Source organism: Ischnura elegans, chromosome 11, assembly GCF_921293095.1.
Source record: "Ischnura elegans chromosome 11, ioIscEleg1.1, whole genome shotgun sequence".
NCBI classification, from domain to species: Eukaryota; Metazoa; Arthropoda; class Insecta; order Odonata; family Coenagrionidae; genus Ischnura; species Ischnura elegans.
In genome coordinates, this window is record NC_060256.1 from 87,184,608 (window position 1) to 87,202,717 (window position 18,110).

Sequence of the window (18,110 nt, forward strand, 5' to 3'; positions counted from 1 at the left end):
AGTTGTCCCGTCTCCTCCGCAAGATTTTTAGAAGACTTCTTTCTCCTCCCCCTCTTTTTAGCACTTCCTCATTACCTACACTGTCATCATTCTTCGGTGGCACCACATTTCGAGTGATTTCACTCTTGACTTCTCAGCACCTGTCAAAGTCTAAAGGCCTGGTTACACGATACATAAACACGTACGGGTTAATGTCTTAATGTATGAACGAAAGAATGAACGCCAAAATGCACCGTGTAACCACCCAACTTGTGCAAATGCATGCACAGAAAATAGAACCTGTTCTAATTTGGTTCATGCATTCGTACATGTTCCGTTCCGGTCCACAAAAATCATTCATTCAAACAGACTTTAGTTCGTACGTGTTAATGCATCGTGTAAACAGGCCTGAAGTCTCGCTCCCATAGAGTAACATGCTCCATACGTATCATCTGAAGAATGGTTTCCTCCCTCCTATACTTGTATTTTCAGCAATTAAGAGACTCTTCTTTTTGTGAAAAGCCCCATTCTCCTGTGTTATTTTACTATTTCTTTCTTGTTTCGTTCATCGTCCATTAGGCTTCCTAGGTAGGAATAATCATTCACCCTCTTCAAGCCCACGTTTTCTCAGATGTACGATTTTCCTATCCTCCTCTCTTTTGCTGCACAATAATATCTTAGTCTTCATTTAATTGATTTTCATCTGATATCTGGCCATTTTCCTTTCTATATTTGTTAAATTCTTCTTTAAATCTTTCTATGTCTCGGCTATGCCTGCTATATTGTCAGCAAATCGCAGCATACTATTGCTTTCTCCATAGATATTGATACCCAAAGTCTTCTGCTTAATGACATTGGCCGCTTTCTCTATGCTAACATTAAAACTAACGCCACACGCTTGTCTCACTCCATTTCCTTCTCTTATTTCTGCAGTTGGGTCCACATTTTATCACAGCTCTGTAATGCTCCGGTAAAAAAAATACGCGACGAAATCAAGGAATATGTAGAAGGAAACTGTGCATATGTAGAAAATACCCGAAGAAATAAAATGTGAAAATGCGGATAAAAATGGATACCTATTTATATATTCGGAACTATTCGCACGGCTACGGAGAGTCCTTTATCGCCGGAGGGAACGAATCATTTATGCATAACTGATCCAGCAGATGGCAGGGAAGGCGTCTGCGAAAATTCCCCCTCCACTAGAATGTCGCCTTCACCTGTTCGGCAGCCGGCTGCCCCTTTGCGGATGCCGAACGGCAGTGTCCCATGAATGATAAAAAAAACAACGCGATAAAAAAGAAAGTCTCTTTTCCTTCCTTGAATATCAAAAATAATAAACACGCCACACTGATCCAGAGGCCTACATTTCCGGGAATCTTTTTCGAAAAACGTAAAGATGCAAACCAACACTGAACTTTCCTTCCGCTTTACACTCCCTAAGATTAATGTATGTACTAGTACATGTATTTAAATTACATTAATTTTTATTATTTTACTGACAATATCCACATCCAGCAATATTGCCAACATAAATTGGCTTAAGATATAATGAGAACAAAATACATAAAATACATATCGAGTATCAAATACATGAAAATACAGAAAACTAGTACGTATAAAATAAAAAGAATCGGAAAACTAGGCGAGAAAAATAACTTTCAGTAAGTTTGCGATAAAAATTTTAGATGATCTCACATTTTATATAAATTATGATGAAACACATGGGGAAATATTCAATTTCAACATCAAAATTGACTCGGATACAATCAGTTATTTCCTTGTGAAGTTTACATAACTAATTTCCACCAATTGAAGCATGATAAACAAATTAACGTCCATCTGTTACGAACGAAATGCATGATTTATAGGTCAGTTTTCACAAATTCTTTATTAATTCCAGCATTACCTTAAATTTTCATGGTGGATTTATCATGGGGGTCCAGGGATTCCGCCCCTCAAATAATTAATTTACCCCCTCCGCTGGTCAACAAACCCCCTCAATTTTTTCTAAAATTCTGACTTCAGCCTATCACTTTAACGCAATGATCTTCTCCCTTGTTTTTAATACATAGCCACAAACGCGTAATCAATAAAAACCAAGAATATACTTCTGTTTACAATGCAAAATCTTCATTTGAGTAACAATTTATACAAGTATTTTAAGAGAAATTTCGTTATACTTGTTCACAAATCTAACCGTAGCACACTCATATTTCTGTCTGGAGAAAGGCCCGCACCATTTAAGAACTGAAAACCTTTCACAAGATTTCACCGATGCAATAACACCAGCGCTCCGACCTAAATTTTTTTTCCGAAAATTCTTTCATAAGTGCTATAGATTCCATAACCTTTTTGAATCTGTCCCACTAACGGGTCTCGTTAAGTTACGATAGAATCATTCATATGAAAGGTAACCTGTGTTAAAAAGGAAATAGATATAACCGCGGTCCTTCACTTACGAACACGCCAGTCAATAGCTACTGGTCTCATTTCGCATTCTAAGTAACTGCAGCAAATTATTCTCAGCCCCCAATCCTTAGCGTCCAATTATGAATCAAGCTCAACGATGGATTTCCTCATGAGCAATCAGAAGCGATTTCAACGAAACGTTTTTTTTCCGACGCTCGGCACGAAATTCTCTGGAATCTCTGCACTGAGCTAACGGTCAACAGCATCTGGTGTCCTCCAAAAATGTCCCGAGTAGAAATATGCTTTCCTGTAAAATGCCACTAGCTAATAAAAAGCCCAAATTCTATCTGAGATGGCTACTAAAGTAACATATGACTTATTTTAAATCAAAGCCATTAGTAGTGAGCAAAAAAATATGCGTCCCACCGTTTCGCGGAACTCCAAGTTTTAGCGCACTCTTCCTTATTCAAACTTTGTTTTTTTAATGATCTCATTCTCATTTTAAACGGAGACAAAATATTGAACTCAATCATACGCCGTTGTAAGGAAATGAAAACAGGCAGACATATCACTGAGAAAAATGTGAATTCGAAACTGGTATCAGAGAGAAAAAAGTGAAGTTTTAAAATATCTCACAGATCCTGGTTGAAACCCTCTCGGATAGAATAACGGGAATTATGGATAAAGTTTTCATAATCCCAGCTCGTGTTGCAAGATTCAAACCAGCACTATGACCCAGAACTTGAGTAGCGGCTGGCTGATTAATTATCCAGGCAACAGCTTTGAGGACATACAAATACTGAGAACAGCCTGTTCCCCGAGCTCAATTTTGCCGTAAATATATTCATGAAAAAATCAATAACCAGAAAGTGTAGTAAATTTAACCATATCACTCGCTACAACATGGCACAGAAACTTTAACCACGAATCTTGTGGGTTCATATTTTAAAATACTAAATTATAATAAAATAAAATTTATTCAAGTTGGAATTTTTCAGTTCACTGTTCAGAAAATGTTTCAGTGACATTGGCCTTAAATTTCATAACTTATTACCATCTCAGTACAAAATGGCGGTAAATATTCATTTTTTTCTTAAAAAGATTTTTAAAACTGGCCGTATATTTTTCTAAAAAGATAAAAAATATTGGCAGTATATATTTCTAAAACATGTAAAAACTGGCTGCATACTTCTCCTAAAATTGAAGAAATACTTTGCTAAATCATATTTTATAAATATAATAACACATTAAGTCAAAAATACTCTTGTGTCGTTACATGTATTTTTTCCTCTATTTTTAAACCAATGCCTGAAAGATAATTATATAAAGATGGAAACATAAACACGGGTCCACTTTCTAGGCAACCTAACGCTCCTTACATTTTGTATGCCTTTGGTTTGCTGTAATTAACTTAGAGCAATAAATCGCGGAAAATTGCAGGTATTTATTTCAATAAATCCCTAGATTGGTTTTTTCGCAGCTCTCTACTCAATTCTTCTCTCAGTTAATCTTTTCACAGCTACATATTTCTTCTCTTTCATATCCTTCTTTACCTGTGCCATATATTTTGTTCGAGGTCTTCCTTTTCCGTTCTTCCTATCCACTTGTCCCTCGATCATTGTCTTCATCAGGCAATCATGTCTCAAGATGTGGCCTATACGGTTGTTCCGTCTTCTTATTAAGGTCTTCATGAGGCTTCTCTTCTCTCCTCCTCTTCTCAGGACTTCCCTATTACTAACTCGCTCGATCGTTCAAATCGACTTTTCGGAGTTTACATATTTTTCCTTCCGAAGGAATATTTATAGTTTCACCACCGAAATATTCACATCCATACCTACCCCTAACAGTTTGTGGCGCAATTTTTTATGAATCATACAATCGTTGAATTAGTTTCTACCTTATGTAGGAGGATAAGTCGTGATATAATTCAAATCATTACATAGGAAAATTCTCACGGTAGAGTCCATACATATTACGGTACGGTGTGAGGTTTTTCATGTGACCCGATTTTGCCCTGCATAATTCTTTGTTTACCTTGCCGACTTCATTGCCTCATTTTTAACGAAATGCGTGTAAAGAACATTTTCCATATTTCAAATTTCCATTTGAAAGAAATTCGCGAGAAGACTTTCTCTCGATCTTCTCTCATGATCAAAAGGTGTTTTTTTCACCGCGCAGTTAAAAAAATGCTCCGGTGAAAGTCTCCTTTGGAACTTGAATTAAAGTTCAGCCTGAATGGATTTTTTTATGTTTTGCGACGAAGTCGATTAGCTATAGAAATTGGCAGCTGCAGTTCAACCGAGAGGGATATGACGACCATGTGTATGAGCGAAGCATGTTCTGGTTGAGTCTATTGAGGCTGCTAGCGAGGTAGTATGAAGATACAGGTGATTATATACACGAGAGAATCTGCCTATATCGCATTGGGAAGGATGGAGGCTTTCTAAATTATAAGTTTTTCTTGATATTACACCATTACTAATACCACTTCTTTTTCACATAACGTGACCCGGGTTTCTATGAATTATCACCATCTTTTTATCGTACCTGTAGAGTACTCGGAATTCACAAGTAGAAAGCTTTTCTTTTTTTTTCGTCTGCAGAATTTCACAGCTTCTTTTATCAATGATGAGAACCACCCCACCACCATTTATAGAAAGCTTTTCGCCTGATTTTCAAGATAATTCGAGAAATCCCACTTACTATGTTAAGAACGTCCACTTGGATAAGATTAGGGAACTAATATTCTTTTTAGTAAGTAGTTATATTTGCATGGTAACATGTTCGTATCATTATCACATTCCTATGTTATGGTCTGACCGCGTGTCGTTGTCGTTTGTGTTTGGCCTGTGTCCGGCAAACGAACGCGTTTACATCTACATAACACCCCGACAGCCGCTTAAAAGGCGTGTGACAGGGGGTGTTAGGACACCAGCCGTTTAAAAATAAAAAGTAAATGCTCCAAGGAAATTACGAATAGCATTTATTAAAGTCCTTTATGGTTCGGGGGAAAAACGAATTCCCATATCTATCCGTTCGGCAAAACATCTCTCTTAATTTATCGCTTCTGTCGGACGTGGGAATATAGTGGGGCTCTAATATTATGTTCTCCGTGTCGCTCTTAAAGTTATCCATTCTACATTGTTCAAACAATCTAAGCCTAGCGCGCAGCCTCCGAGTCTCCAGCGGCTCCCAGCCTAATTCGCTTAATATCTGGGTAACACTGTCCGTACGCCCGTAGCAGTTTTTGACGAAACGCGAAGCCTCCCTTTGTATTTTATTCAGTTCGCGGATTAAGTCTTCCTGCACCGGATCCCGTATGCTCGCGGCGTATTCAAGGTGCGCTCGGACGAGTGCGAAATAGCACCTTTCTTTTACTTTCTCATCCGAAAATCTTCCCACAAAACGCTTGACGTATCCTTATTTCTTCAGGGCTATGCCGCAAATATTCCTTATGCATGACTGGTGTGGTGTCACCCCGTGCCATACACCCTGCGGGTGGCTTGCACGGATTAGGTTCCACAAAGTCTGCCGACAATACGATGAAATACTCCTCGATAATCTAAACGTCGGCGGACTTGTAGAGCCTATAACCCGGTTGAAAACCAGAGAAGATTTCATTGTCACATTAACTTCGACTCGCGATAGAATCTCTTTATATTTATAGATTTCTAGAAACAGGCTTGCATTCAAAATCAACACCGGCGTGAGGTTAGCACAGCGACCGAGAGCCCAAAACAGAATCTGCGACGACGATCAATACTTCACGCACACAGCGTTCCCGTCTGCCGGCGAGAGGGCTATGCGGCACACGGGGACCAAAAATACCTGCTCGTGAGCCAAGTTAATTACGCATCAGAGATGTGCAAAAGTCGCTCTTTTCAGAGAGTCGATCTTTAGGAATCAAGTCACTAGGGTGATTCAATCAATTAAGCCAATCAATTCGTTCCAAGGGAAGGTTTCGATGGTTTAAGACAAATCTTTTCCGAATGTAACGCGTAAATTTAGCCCAAACTTTGCTCTACGCTTCTGTTGACATTGCCACCCTAACTCGCGTAACATATTGGAAACGCTGCACTTTTTGTCATAACAACTCATTAAGAATCTGGTCGCCCTGCGCTGTACTCTATTGATATCTGCCATCAGTCGACAGGGACACGGCCATTACCAGTGGTCAACAATTGCTTGGTGAGTTGTATACAGACACGGCAGTAACGTGTCAACTCGAGATGGGCTTAGCTAAAATTTACTCGATTTTAATTATCAATCTATAAAATGATCTTAATATTGTTGAAGCCCAGAGGCGGCCCCCGGGGTAGTACGTAGATGAGAATTCCAAATAAAATTTCTCACGAAGTATACCGCCCCACGATTAAAACATTTAGTTGTAGTTATTATTACTGTTGTTATTATTGTAGTTGTTATTACTGTTGTTATTATTATTGTTGTTGTTGTTCTTATTACCATCATTATTATTATTATCGTTATGGTTACATTGTTACAAGGAGGCCATTGGCCACGTGGTAACATGAACATACGATGCAAAAAGAAATTAAAAACATCGTAACGAAACCCTTGGTCCCTACTTCATCAACCGCTTTTTAAAAATATGTAAATTTTTCGGGAAGGGCTCAAATAGTGTCGCTGGTAGGTCGTTCCAGTCCCTTATGGTCCTATTCAAGAAGGAGAACTGCTTTGGATTTCTCATTGCGATAACAATGGGCCCGCTCACAATTTGTATTATTATTGTGGTTGAAAAATAAAAAGACCCTCTATATTTTTCAACCACAATAGGCTTGGGTTAGGGATGCACTGACGTACTCTAGGTAGTGACCCTAGTATATATATTATTTTTTTCAAATACTACAGTTTTTTTACATTGACCAATCTAATTATTATTTTATATAAAACAATGCAATTTCCTGTTATCGTTGTTCAATTTTATTCTTCAAATAGATGTGAACGAATTTTTCCACCAAAAATGCAGATCCATCTGAAAAATAAAACTTTTTTTTAATATAACAGGAAAAGTGAAAAGCTACCGTTATCTAGGATATATGGTGACACGTTACTGAAGTATTACAGAAATAAGATCAAGGATAGCAATGGCAAAAGAGGCTTTAAGCCACGAGAAAAACTTTTTCTACGGAGTAAAATCCTGGACCTATAGCAGGACCTGGACTAGCTGGACCTGGACCTGGAGCTGAGAAAGAGACTGACGAAATGTTACTCACGGACTGTTTTCGAGTAAGGATGTGACGCGTGGACATTAGGTAAGAGATATAGTAGAAGCTAGGAAACAGAATAGGAGATTTCGAAATGTGAATGCAGGGAAGAATTTAAAGGTCACAATATTTTATCACTCGTAATGTCCCCTTTTAATTTTATCCCTCGATGGAAGAGGGAAATGGCCGATGAAGAAAGGCAGTTGTATATTTTTCCGGTCGATTATCGTCCATATGTGTTTAACAGCTCTTGCACATAGCGGTCACTCAAAGGATGTATCGCAGGAGTGAATGGGACTTCAGCGTCACATTAGGCAGCGTATGGGAAAGGAACGACAATTGAGGATATTACGTCTTCATCTCTCGCTATTTCATCGCTGTGGTAGTCACATCTATACTTAAACTGCTTAAGCAGCGAGAAGGCTATGTGCAGTGGAGCGCAATATCGTATAAGGAATCGCTACAACTTTTTACTTTTCAGCAAATAGTTGCTACTCTTCAGAGGTCCTCAGAAAGCTTTAATTTTATCGAAGAAATGGTCTAATTGTAAAAAAAAATCGATCCGTCAACTCTTCATAATTTTTTCGAAATGTGTGGCTTACATAATTTACTTACTAACCTATGAAGGAAATTTATAATGATGGACGACTTCTTGATTATTGCTGCACAAGTAAATGATATTGCAGTGACAACTAAACGCTTTGTGCGAAAATAAATTCAGTGGAAATATTGTAATTTCTTTTTTAACGATCCGCCACATCTTGTCGCATATCATGCAAGATAATCGTTTTTCTCTTTCAGGATTAACTGTGACCTCGTGCAATTACTGTAATTGTTTCATTCTCAAGTCTGGCGAAGGTTTTCGCGCCTGAATGAAGAAGGTATACGGGGAAATAAGTATTTTTACACGTATTTGAAATTTTTGGGAACAAAAAAAATCGAATTCACAGTGCTCGAAGTTAAGGCCAGGTAATTTTACGCGCAAAAACATTTATGTTTTAGAGAAACGAATTAATAAAAGAAATAGTGAGGAGAAGAGGATTTTATTTTTAAAAAACTCTGCCATCCAACGTAGAAATAAAGGGGTTCTTTAATGTTTATTACAGTTGCGTTGAAATTGGTTGCTTCCCTAGTGCATCCTCAAACTTGGATGCCTTGATTTATTTTACAGACAGTAGCGGCCCACAGGCGGACCCTGTTTTTGTGAAATTGGTGGTATGGGTACACGGATCCCACGGTATGTGCTCCCTATGTTAATTCATTCCTAATTGTTCCTATTAAAGCCTCTCTGCAAAGGCAGCCAGCCCCCACAAACCCTCGCTTGGAAGACCCGTATAGTGGCGATATTCCGCATACCAGCGGGTCGAGTCGCGTCACGTGTCGGTTCGTCGAATACACCCAAAAATCGGGACCTTAGAATGAATAGAGATGTGCTAAGTATACAAATATGCTACAATGCAAATAAAGCTACTAGTTAATGATAGAAACACGAAAAGTTGGCCAGGTGAATGATTATTGCCTAAGTTATAACATGCCAAAATATTCATGCGGATAGTTGGTATTAACAATTATTTTTAGTTATTTACTATAAATTAAGAGCCTATTTCACCTATTTCGAGCCAAGCCATTTAAGAGCTACCGGAAAATATTATGGTCTCTTGTTGTACGTGGAAAAAACGAAATCTTTAATCACTCGGCTCTGCAGTCTATTTCACTAATATAGTCCATTTTATCGTTTCTACGATAATAGTTAGGATGTTAGGTAATAGTTAATAGTTAGGTAATAGGTTAGGTTACTACGGCAATAATTAATAGTTAGGAGAATCCTTTAAAATATTTTGAACATCAGGAAAAAAGTATTCTATTTAAACTTTCTGCAAATCTGGCATCCTACGGTAGGTGCTACGTACGTAATTGATATTTTTTTTACTGTTAAGGCTCTTTGCATAGGTAGCCCAATAAGTCCTCGCTGTCTTTTCTTGGAACATCGTGTTATTGGCAAATATACGCATACCTACTGATCGAGTCACGTCGGATGGTCGAAAACATCCAAACATCGGGACCTTGAAAATTGAAATCGATTACGCCTTCCGGGTTTTTACGGGGATTTGCGAATTGATAATCGGATGCCAGCAGCGGCGGGTTGACCACGATCACCTGCCTTAAGGAATTGGTGATGGGCCAAGTCGGTCCTTTCAGTGACGTTAATCATTCACTTGAGTGAGTCAATCCTGATTTTGCGTTCATCGGTCACGACCGTTTTCGCTTTCCGCCTCCACCAAACACGACCGATATTGTTCAAAGATCCAAATTACGCGGGGCCTGAGGGCTGCTCTGGAATAAAAAAAATTGCATCGGCCTCGCTGGCGGTGGGTATAAGTCCTCGCCTACAATACCGAAGGTCGCGGGTTCGAGTCCCGCCTGGATAGGTTGCCCTTTATAGAACATGAGTGTGTGTGAGATCGTCTGTTATTGATTTTTTAAATACCCTACGTAAAGGCCTCGTTGTGCTGTTTTCGCGGGTAATTGATATAAATAAAATAAATGAATAAAGGGTTAATTAAATAAATAAAGCGACCGTCTTCTGTTACTGGAGACCGACCACCGACATCGTTCGTGAATGACCGATGACCGACTTCGATCGCGAATGACCCACGGCCGACAACGGTCGCGAACGGCCAATAAGATTGGGCCATTCGTCGGAGAGATCACGTCCATTGACCGCTCGCAAAGATGATTTCGATCACGATTACTTCCTTTGCGTACTCCTCGGAGTACCCCGACGAAGCGAATGCCTGATTTTTTTGATGCGCGTGTGCAGCCTTCAGCTGATTCGTCAAATACGAAAACGTTATCGCAAAAAAGCGCACAATAGGGTAGTTTCCTTCATCAAAGAAAACGAAAGGCATTGATTGCGATTCGTAACCCACCATTAGTGTATTCATAGTATACAAATTATTTGGTTTTAGAAATACCAGTTTAGACGAATGGCAATGGTCAATTTTAAACTCATTTAAAAACTGCCAGATTGGCGCCCATGCGATGCCACTCCACGTGACGTCACAGGGACCTATTTTCTACACGAGAGGATAGGAGTTATACATCATCTGAGATTACCAATGCATGCATGAGGCACAGAGCTCAGGGAATCATGTCTTAACAATCACCTATTAAAACTGCCTATGGTGGGAAAGTTTCCTTCGTTTGACAGGGTATTAATAATCCTTATTTAAGCCAAGCGCTACCAGCTAGCAGGGTACTCTGCTACCTCCTAGCATCCTGCGTCGTATCAGCACTTAAGCCTCGCCCCAAGGTCACCTCACTGGGCGGCAGCGGGAACCAGAAGTATAGAAATCGTCATTCGAAAATCTAAGAGCGTGAAATGCGTACTCCAGGAGTAATAATCTTTCGATTTTGGCAATAAAAAATTGTAGGAAACCACCCTATTAACCCTTTTGGAGTTACTAAAGGAATCTAGCCCCTTTCTTCTCGTTTATAAGGAATGTCGGCCTCGATGGTGGGGGTTAAAGCCCTCGTAAGTTACCCTTATCCAGGGAATGGTCGTGTGTGAATGTCCTTCATTGTTAATTCCCCATCGTAAAGGCCGTAAATGTTCGGTTTATACGGTAATGGAACTAAATAAATAAATATTACGCGCATAGAAAATAATAAGTTCATATCAATTGTGGTTACGCATCTGGAAATTCCAAAAATTAATTAATCGTTGAATTAATTGGTTCATGACTCCCATCAACTACATCAAGTCTTTGAATTGGCTATATGAATAAATACTGATTAGTATTCAATCATCGAGGCGTGTTTAAAATTAGCATGAGTATAGCTTTCTCAATGTTATTTTTTAAATATATTTACAGTTTTACAGTACGTATTCCGTGATAACTCACCTCCAAGTATTCATTTCCTGTTACCGTATCCTTATCCTAGACTGTCACATTGTTCTTGTGCCTTTTCTTCGCACATATCTACAAGTGCGTTTTATACCCTGCGCGCTTTTTTCGCATAAAATACGAAATCACGAGCTTTCTCGTGAAATGTCAAACATATTTCGGAGCTAAGATAGTAAACTGTCTATTTTACTCAGTCTATTTCTTGGCTGGCATCCCCGCGCTTCGAAGAGTAAAGGGAGACCATATGGTAAGCCAGAGTTGGTAAACGGGCTGGAAAGACATCTGCAGTGACTCTCAGTTATTGCTTTATACTCAAATATGACGTTTAGTTTATTTATAAATAAATATATTTATCTAGGTTTCGGAATGATAGAGGCAAAAATAAACTTTGTTATATTCCAAACAATATTTATTAAAAACTCTAATGGTTTCGACAGTTTTGAGTCATTATCAAGAAGTAACGGAACCACTCTGATAATTAATGTATGACATTGTGATATTGGTAACAGAACCACCGAAATATTGTGTGGAATACAACAAAGTTTGTTTTTCATTCTATGAACGCTTCCACGAATTGAACTAGTTCGGAGGGGATCGGGTTGGTGTGGTGGCTAGAGTATTGGCTTCACACCCGGCGGGCTCGGGTTCAAATCCCGGCAGCGGCAGAGAATTTTCAGAGAGTGCCCGATCCCTGCTTGAATGTTGTGCGGAGGGCATTTCAAGCGCAACACTCTGTCCGTCGGATGGGACGTTAAGCCGTGGTCCCCTTGGCGCCTTTCGTTAAGAGCAGGCTAATGCCGACGCCGGGTTTCTCTCCACCCTTCCTTCCATACCTTTCCCTAATGGCGCGAATGGCCTCAGCTGTCGGTCGCCTCCTCCAAATACCATACCTACTAGTTCGGATATGTATCTTCCATTATCAAGGCAGATTCTATGAAAGATGAGAGGTAAAATAAAAGAAGGCGCCGAATTATTGAAATTAATTTTGCATAAAATATATTTCACATATATTTTCTTAATTTGTTTTTAAAATTTCAAACCATTCGATAAAATTTTTATTGGACACTTTTATTTCTCAATTTATTAATTTGCCAAACCTCGCTAAAAAATCGCTAATTGTTGAATTAAAACTTTTGGGCAATGTCGCCGCGTCAACGCCGTGACACAGCCCAAAAGTTTTTATTCAACGCGACGAGCACCCGCGAAAGTTTTAACGAATAAATCGCTACTTGACCTTAACATCGGGGTTTTAATAAAATTTAACAATTAAACATACACGAACACCCATGTTCTAGATAGGGAAAAACCTACCCAGACGAAACTCGAACCCGACCTTCGGTATGGCAGGCGAGGACTTTACTTCGCCGCCACCGAGGCTGGCAACTGTAAAATTAATTTTTAATCCTTGGCTACTCTTGTATATACTCTAGTTTTCATCTTTCCACGTAATAAACCTCGAAAATGGAAAATAAATTTCGTCCGAAAAATTCGTTTAGAAAACGTCAGCAAATGTTTTTTTATGAGTGACCTGAACATCAAGAGTTCATATTTAAATTTAAAAAGGAGCTTAAGTATGAAATAAATGTATAATTATTACTTGTGCGGATGGGTAACTGTAACATTGACTGGGCCTGCAGATATGGCTGAGTAAAATTTGCCCCGAAATCCCCCGAAACAAGAATGGATTAGTCTTCGAAATCGTCGTCAGCCTCGGTGGCGGCGAGGAAAAGTCCTCGTCTGCCAAATAAGAGGTCGCGGGTTCGAGTCCCACCTGGGTGGGTTGCCCCTATCCAGAGCATGGTTGCTCCTGCAGGTGCAAATGCTCTGTTGTTGAAAACACCGATGTAAAAGACCAATGTATGCGGTGGTATGGAAATAAATATTGAGCAATTTTAAGCCTGAACTCCGGAAAGTGTACATGAAAATGAAATAAATGATTTTTGTGATAAAATTGTAATCTTTGAAAAATTTGTTGGTAAAAGAACTTAGTCAGTATTGTAAATATTTTGTCCGGGAATTTCATCAACAATTTTGACGGCTACCCGAAGGTCGGTTTGACGTGGATACACCCTCATTTCTGCTATCAGCTGATCTGTAAAAACCCGCCCTTTATCACCTGGTCCATTTATGTCATCTAAGGTCTTTCTTCGCAATTCATTTCGATTATTATCGTGGGCCAGAAAGGCTCACGAGATATTTCACAATAAAACTACAATTCAGGAAAATCACTTATTAGGGGTACAAAAAACTACGACAAGGCTCGATGAAGGCAAATACAAATAAAAAAGAAAAAACATAGAAAAGACGAAAAAATATAAACCTACCAACGCATTATGCTAGAAAACAAACGCATTCACTCACTCCCACACACACGCACACACAAAATCCCGAAAGCAGGTACCTGGGAATGCAACCGCAGAAAATTTCCACACCAATGAAATACTTTGGAAACAATCCCGATACTTATTCAAACAATGAGCCCAACACCAAAACGCAACACTAGCGGAAAACACATAAAAACTATATCAAAAATACATTCCTCATCACATCAGTAATCCATCACACTAGCATGGCTAGTTATCCTGGGAACTTTCCATGAACTATAAATAAGCCACTTGCACTCTTTTCTCTTAAATACTCGTGTTGATGGCAAGTTTATTATTTCTGTTGGCAGTGAATCCCATATTTTGGCAGCTCTCACCGTAAAAGATTTTAAAGTTTCATGGACCATGGGCTTACCCAGCGGGGGGCAGGAGGTGGCAGCTGCTATGTATCATATTTTATAAAAGTGAAAGATCTGTGATTTAAAAAAAAACTTTGGGCACTGACGGGTTAAGAAAGACATCCGGAAAACTGTCAGCATCTATGTAAATTGATGCTCAAGAAAGGTGACAGAGTCATTGGTCCTGATGAAATCTCCAGCGCAGGAGGTGAAACGTTGACCATTTAAAATCTTAACAAGGAATATCATTTACGCAAAGAGTAAAATTCTCTGTGATAAAACCATTAGGCTGGGTTGTATTTCATACCCAGGCCTTGCAATGCCCGCCAGATATACTACTATTCACACCACCAAGTCATCTTAAAGCAAGGCGAATTTCAGACTAGATTTTCTGAGCAATGTCTTAGCCCTTAAGTCCACGTGGTGGCATAGTTTGAGCTTAGTGAGCCCCTGTCGTTGAGAAAACCTTGCATAGTCGCTAGGATTGGAAGTTTTTCAGAGCACTTCATTGCATGGGCGTACCCAGCAAGGGGCAGGAGCAAAAATCGCAAATGTCGTTAAGGAAAATTATACTTTTTCAAGCAAATAATTTGAAAAACTAACAAAGAGCTGTTACAGTTTCCTAAAATCTTGATTTCATTCACCTTTTCCATGCTTAAATCTTACCTACAACTTGAACAACCATGGCTTGCCCCTCCCCCTAGTTTTGATCCTGGGTACGCCCTTGAAATAGACCGATAAAATAATTATATATCACTTTTCATAATTCTAGGAAGAAACCTCGTCTATGATGCCACCCTCGTACATTTTGTGTGTCCATTGTCCTCAATTCGATGTTATATCACGCTTCTCTCGACCGTGCGAGTCGCAGAAGGCATTTATTCCCTCCGCTGGTTCGCGAAATAATTATTTTTAGAGTTCCGATTGTTCGGTGGGGTGCAATAAGCCTGGAGGGAGCGTGGGCCTAATTTTAGCAAAAATACGGCATGGGGTCCGCAGTTTAACGTCGCATCGGACGGACGGTGGGGGTCTTTCGGCTCGCTCTCTAATCTTGCCATTTAATAAGCAGAGGTCTGTTTTGAAGGCCCTTTAAACTCTTTGAGAAAAAGGGGTTACGCCGGGAAAATCCATTCGGCCAAATGGCGGTCCTGTTCCATGGGTCTTCGAAAATTTCCGGGGACGGATTTGACGTAATTTAGACCTTAAAAAATGTCATTGATCGGGGATCGTCCTGCATGCTAGTGATAGATCACCCCCCGCCAAACACCCTAGAAGTGGATCGTAGGGTTGTATGCAGACGTAGATATCGAAATTTTACATTGAAAATCAAGCGTCCTGACATCAAAAACAAGCAGGGCAATCGGTAAGACATTCGAAAATGAAAATCATAGGACTAAAATATTTAAAAAAAAAAGTACAACGAATCCTTTATTACTAAATAATTCATACACTTTTCACTTTTTTCGGATTTCGAGAAAACAATCTTAACAGTAAGTTTTTCCCAAATGAATACTTCGAATTTATCATCATTACACGAATAATCAATCAAATCGATATAATGAATACTTATCACCAACACAAAAAAATAAATACTAACTCAACGTGGTTTCAATGAATAATTAAACGAATATAAATAGTCATCCCCTGCCAAACACCCTAGTCTAACTAATAACATAGATCTCAGTGATTTAACATGCATTCTACTTCCCAAAGATGATTGCCTAGAGCAATCGAAAAACCCAAACTCAATGCATCCATGGTAACTATAATTAGCTTTTGGATATATTTTGTTTTCGGACAATGCAACTCTCGCTAATCGACTCGAGTTCGACTCTTTTAAACAACCAAGAAGTGGACCGCGGGGTTTTTAGAAGATGCTGTTGAATATCTTATGAATCTGTTTTAACACTAATGCAGCATTCGCTGTTTTATTCTGGAACTAACCAACGTAATTATTTCAGTAATTCCTATAGTCTCGTATTCACTAAGAAACCCTGGAAAACTGGAATTTGGTTGCCATGGTTTTCGATCAAATTCAAATCAAAAATTAATTTCAATCATCTGACCATATATTTCTTCATTTCATAGCTGACGTAGACTGACCTTTGGCTCTTAAGTAAATCATTTGAGTATCCTATTGGGCATTACGTAAATCGAGTAATAATGACAGATTACTTTGGACAGAAACGCCCGAATTAACCACATTTGACGAAGAAAAATAAGACGAAAAATTCGTAATTAAATCCTCATCCATCAAACTTTTCGCAAAATTTTCAGTCAGGTATTTTTTATTCGTAATTTCCTTCGCAGACAGGTGTTCTGACATCCCCGCCCAGAAAGGTATTCGGTATTGGCCCAGACGCATTGAGCAGAGAAAAATAGGATGAAAACACAGTATAATGGCGCATGCACATATACCAAATAATACGTAAGACAATCACTTTGCAATTGGGGACTCGGGTACCTGGATAACCTGGTGGTCTGCGCATTGGCCCGGAAAGCCAAAGTTCAGTGGTTCGATTCCCGGTCCAGGGGAATTTTTTCTCAGGGCAATTAATGTCTGTTTCCGCTTTATTCCAATCCCAACCTTATACTCAAAGGCTCCCAGTACTATATCCAAGGGTAATTAATACGTTTATGGATGGTACGAACAAATTTAGTTGTTGAACAAAGAAAATTAAGACGAAACTACGGTGACATAATGGTATTAAAAAAACGCCATAAAATATGAAGCATTATCGAGTTCCGTTACGTTCGATGTAGAAACCACGCAAAATATGGGACAGAGAAACTCAGTCGCAGAGCAAAGAAAAACAAGACGAAACTATAGCATAATGGCATAAAAATAATATGAAGCATTATCGACTTCAATATTATTCGATGTAGCAACCCGGTATTTTAGTTAGATCAATGGTATCCGGCAGAGAATTGATTGTTTCCATTCATCAGAGAAATCCTGTATTCATTAGAGATCTAAAGAGACTGACAAAACATTTCGTAGAGATGAAAAAAAAACAAATGAAAGACACTCACCCGATGAAAAATAGCCGGCCATGGCTCCACCTTCTTCTCCACGGAACAATTCTTCCTCAGGAGGTGTAGTACTGGCACAGAAGGTGTCGTAATCCACACGATACACAGGGGTTTCCTCTCGATTCCTCGTTGAGGGACAAAAAAAAATCCCGGAACACTTCGATCGGCGAGGTGATTTTCAGACGAGGGCGGTTTCTCAAGGGGCGGAAACCGAATAGGTTTTGGACAAGGGGAGCGTTCCGGGGATATTCGTAATAAATATAACTACACAACCAGGGTGGGATAAAACAGGGGGGGGTTAGACTAGGGGTACCACCAGATGGTTTCCTGAGGGAATATATGTACGGGAGGGGAAGACGGGACTGTTGTAAAACCAGTGGTTGGGGGGGTGTGGTTGTTGCTATGATTATATATAACACTATATATGATGTTCACTCCCTGGGGCACACCACTGTTGGTATCACACTGAAGTGGCGTTCTTCTTTGGTTCGCCGGTGGTCACGCTGAAGCGTTGCCGGCATCACCAAGGCCGTCGTCGGCGGCGGCGTGAACCCGGTCGCCCAACTCTTCCTGGTCGCACATCGGCGAGCGAAGGGACACTGCGGCGCGCGGCTGGCTGCACGGCGGGGGAGGAGGAAGGGACGGGGATGACTCGGTCGCGCCCCCTACCCTCCACGAGAGACCGAATCGATGAACGGATCAGTGAACGAATCGAAGTTTCCCCCTTTTAAATGCGAACGAATCGGTGATGAGTGAGTCAAATAGGATCTCCAGCTAAGCCGTTACAATCGGTGAGTTTAACACCGGACCTAAAATTATTATTATTCAATA

At 39.7% G+C, this 18,110-nt stretch overlaps 1 protein-coding gene across 2 annotated transcripts in view; it reads right to left on the reverse strand.

The window, feature by feature from the left end:
• Positions 1 to 17,860, reverse strand: part of LOC124167585 (myosin-I heavy chain) — a 506,524-nt gene extending 488,664 nt beyond the window's left edge. For both annotated transcript variants that reach the window (XM_046545559.1, XM_046545558.1), the window contains exon 1: positions 17,280 to 17,860. In XM_046545559.1, the coding sequence (XP_046401515.1) occupies positions 17,280 to 17,301 (22 nt within the window). In that variant the 5' untranslated portion in view covers positions 17,302 to 17,860. The remainder of the gene's footprint in view (positions 1 to 17,279) is intronic.
• Between the last annotated feature and the right edge of the window lie 250 nt (positions 17,861 to 18,110).